Here is a 4341-nt window from a genome sequence, read left to right as displayed (position 1 = left end):
AATCGAGTTTAGCTGAACTTTCTTATCAAATAAAAATTGTGTTCGAGTTCGAACTCGAGCTCGTTAACTAACGAGGCAAACACGAGGTTGTTCGCAAACATAAATGAGCCGAGCCCGGAAAAAATCAGGGCAACCGCTATTTGACTATGAAAATAACTTTTTTTTTTTTGAAATCTTGGTTATATCACTAAAATATATATATGTTGACATCTATACGGTTGGATCGATGACAAATATTTTTAAAAAATTTGAAACACCAATTCATGACTAAAAATATTCGGGATACATTATAATTTTTTTGAGTTTTAACGAGCGAGCTTGAGTTGAATAACCCAAAATTCGGATCGAACTCGTTTTGCTTAAAGAACACATTTGTTTTTGTTCGAGTTCGAACTCGAGGTTGTTAACGAGTCACGGCGAACGAACTTTTAACGAGTCGAGCTCAAGCTTATTCATGAACAATTGTATTCGTGAACAACGACTCTTCCCCTTTCTCTCTACGTGATCTCTCTCTTTCTCTCTCTTCCTCTCTCTCTCGTGAATCTCTCTCTCTTTATATAAACAAACATTTCACATTTTATATTCCCACATGCAATTCTCATACACACACCTCTTATCTTCTCCTTCTCATATACTCCAACTTATTGGAGTGTATCTCTCTCTCTCTCTCTCTTGATCACTTATCTCTTCTCTTTTTTGCTCATCACTCAGAAGAGTTGGTCGGATTACTGTCGGAACTGACGCTATTTCTTGTAGTGAAGCTAATAAGCTATGAAGTTCGGAAAAGAGTTGAAGTCACAAATGGTGCCTGAATGGCAAGGTGCATATGTGGATTATGAGTTCCTCAAAAATCTTTTGAAAGACATTCATCATTTCAGACAAAAGACTAGGCCTCCACCTTCGAATCCACCTGGATTACCGCGAGCTCTTTCGCACTACAGAACGTTCAGTGGTCTTACATCTGTACAAAGAAGCATTTCTCTGCGTAGTTTCAGCAGTAGGCGCCACGATGACATTGAAAGCCATGTCATTTTAGTGAACAATGTGAAGAGATCGGATGGAGAAGATGGCTATCAAACCACGTTTCTTAGGGCCGAAGAAGATGGAGGAGAGTATGAGCTTGTCTACTTCAAAAGACTTGATGATGAGTTTAATAAAGTTAATAGGTTTTATAAGGCCAAAGTTGATGAGGTTATGAAGGAGGCTGATGAGTTGAACAGACAAATGGATGCTTTGATTGCCTTTCGGATTAAAGTTGAGAATCCGAAACATGCTTGGTTTGAAACTGCTGTTGATATGGATCATCTTGTTTCCGCTGTTGCATCTTCTTCTGCAGCTTTATCGGCTTCAGTTTCATCGTCCGGGAGGTGGCACAGCAGTAAGTATCTGTTGACAATGTAACACGATCAAATTAAGCTCAATTCCTAACACCTCGAGGTTTTAGGAGAGCTGGTAACGTGTTACAGTATAGTTTTTAAAAACTTGAAATTAAGCTCAATTCCTACAACCTCGAGATTTTAGGAGAGCTGGTAACTTTACCGTATAGTTTTTAAAAACTTGAAATTAAGCCCAGTTCCTAACACCTTGAGGTTTTAAACGAGAGCTGGTAGCTTAACAATATAGCTTTAAAAAAATCATTACATTTTTTTATAATTTGAAATTAATCAAATGCGGTTGATTTGCAGAAAGGATGGCTGAGCACATGGCCAAAATCGACGAAGATAAATCACTAAGAGGAACGAGTACAGAAGAATCCCCGCAAGGTGATCATCCTCAAGAAGCAAGTCATTCAAACCGAATTGTTCCAGAAGTGACAATCAGCAGCAGTAATGTTACTACTAATACATTCAAGATTACTGGTAAACCAGCTTCGCTGGAGATACTTAATCGCGTCACAATCAACAAATCCACTGATACTCCTCTTCCGACAATCAAAGGTGTCCTTAATGTTCCTATTCAGACGGATTTGAAATTCAGTCCCGAAAATCTCAGTAAAATTGAAGATCAACTCAGAAGAGCCTTTATCGAGTTTTACAACAAGCTTAGACTTCTCAAAAGTTTCAGGTAAGTAATTCAGTCAATCAAATCACCATTTTTATTTATAGATTTTTACGAAATTCAATCATTAATCTGTACTTTGATTTGTACTCTGCAATGTGAACAGCTTCATGAATATTCTGGCATTTTCCAAGATCATGAAAAAGTATGACAAGGTACGCAACTGAGTCGCGACTAACGTAACAGTCAAGTTCAGCTACTTTTGTTTTCTTTCTGGTGGAAGTTTATGCCTACATATGTTCACACACCCGGGTCCAATTGTCTTAGTCGTGTTTAGGTTGGAATTCGATTTTTGAATGCTATGCTAATAATAAGAAATTCGGATTGATTCCATTTACAGATCACTTCGAGGAATGCTTCCAAGTCGTACCTACGAATGGTTGATACCTCCTACATAGGCAGCTCTGATGAGGTAACTTAATTTTCAGTCAATCATTCAAATGCTTGCTTTTACGCATAAATACATGAAGCTGGTCCCCTGACAACGCGGATTGTTTCTGAACCATCTGTTCCGACTATATTTTCTTTCACGGGACAGGTACTAAAGATCTTATAACATGCCCAACGTTTCAGTGTCTAAACCTATCAGTGGGAAAATTATAGTGGAAAAAGAGGGTTGTAACAATCGTTTGTCAGAGGACTGGACCCCACCTAAATTACTGTTGGGAATAATGTCTAAACTTGGTATCTATTCGTTATGCTGTGATTTAAGTGTCTGCAGCCCATGGTCATCAGCTTGAATAAGTCCTCAGAGATGCCTAGTGCTGTTTGTTTGTCAGGAAGCAGAGTGACATCTTTTTATTCGGGTAGTTTATTTGTTTTAGGCAAGTTGGTTTTCTCATCATCCTATTTTTAGCTAATCTTTGGTTGTCAGTTTCCTATATGTATTGCTTTGCATAATAATCAAATTAAGCCATTTTGTGTATCAGCTTTTACTCTGTTTTCATATGCGAGTTGTGTGATATACAGTTTTGTAACTTTGATTCCAACACTGTGGTATCAGAGCCTCGTTTTACGTAGTGGATGCCCAAGTTTATGCCAAGGCCATCGACTATGGAAACAGATAAGAGCAAGGAGGGTACCGTGGGCTTGGACATACCCCATGCTAAACAGAGGAAACTATACGGCGTGGGCGTTGAAGATGAGGTGCTAACAGCAGGCTCATGGAATCTGGGAGGCTGTGGATCCAAAGGTTCAAAACGTTGCCGCTGATAATAGGAAGGATAATATGGCATTAGCTGCTATTATCAAGCATACCGGAGGATGTGTTTGCTGTCAATCGCGGAGAAAGAGACAGCAAAAGATGCCTGGGAGGCAGTGAAGGTTTTGTGCCAGGGTGCAGACCGCGTGAAACAAGCGAAAGTCCAAACCTTGAGATCAGAATTTGAATCGATGAGCATGAAAGATTCTGATTCTCTAGATGACTTTTGTATGAAATTGAATGGTCTTGTGACCAATATTCGTGCTTTGGGCGACAACATGGTTGAGTCGTACGTGGTAAAGAAAGTGCTGAGAGCTATGCCAAATAGGTTTCTGCAGATAACATCTGCCATCGAACAATTCGGTGATCTTGGGAAGATGACTGTGGAAGAGGTGATTGGGTCACTAAAAGCTCATGATGAGAGGGTGCGTGGACAGGTTGAGAATACTGGAAGTGCGAGTACTAATCAACTCCTTCTCACGGAAGATGAATGGAGAAAAAGGGAGAAAGAGGAAAGCAAATTACTGCTCACTAGGGACGAGTGGTTGAAAAGATCAAATAGGAATGATGGAGGTTTTCAAAAATACAGGGGAAAGGGAGACACTCGAGGGTTTCGCGATAAAAGCAAGGTCAGATGCTGGAATTGTCTGGGTTATGGTCATTTCGCTGCAGACTGTAGGAAAGCCAAACGTGACAAGGAGCCAAAAGAAGAGGTGAACTTTGCACAGATACCGGATGACGAACCTGCATTACTGTTGGCTGAAAAACAAGATGATGAAGGCACTGTCATGCTATTGAGTGAAGACAAGGTGAGTCCGAAATTAAGTCAAGGTGGAGGAGAAAACAAATTTGTGTCAAACCTGTGGTATCTTGATAATGGCGCAAGCAACCATATGACCGGGCAAAGATCAAAATTCAAGGATTTGGACGAGAATGTAACAGGTCAGGTGAAGTTTGGAGATGGGTCGATTGTTCACATAAAGGGAAAGGGGTCAGTAGCAATCAAATGCAAAACTGGGGAGGAGCGAATTCTGCAACAGGTATATATATTCTTCTCTCCGAGTAAACATTATTAGTCTTGG

The 4341-nt window shown here is 40.0% G+C and overlaps 1 protein-coding gene across 1 annotated transcript; it reads left to right on the top strand.

Annotated features, from left to right (window-relative positions):
* The first annotated feature begins 605 nt into the window (after nt 1-605).
* Nucleotides 606-2493, top strand: LOC141723312 (phosphate transporter PHO1 homolog 3-like). The gene is made up of 4 exons (XM_074525109.1): nt 606-1378; nt 1686-2064; nt 2165-2213; nt 2399-2493. The coding sequence occupies exons 1-4, from the start codon at nt 772-774 to the stop codon at nt 2477-2479; spliced, it is 1116 nt and encodes a 371-aa protein (XP_074381210.1). The 5' UTR covers nt 606-771; the 3' UTR covers nt 2480-2493.
* The last annotated feature ends 1848 nt before the right edge of the window (nt 2494-4341 follow it).

Source organism: Apium graveolens, chromosome 5 (assembly GCF_009905375.1).
Source record: "Apium graveolens cultivar Ventura chromosome 5, ASM990537v1, whole genome shotgun sequence".
Lineage (NCBI taxonomy): Eukaryota > Viridiplantae > Streptophyta > Magnoliopsida > Apiales > Apiaceae > Apium > Apium graveolens.
The sequence above is the reverse complement of the archived record's forward strand: the minus strand, read 5'-3'. Positions and strand labels throughout refer to the sequence as shown.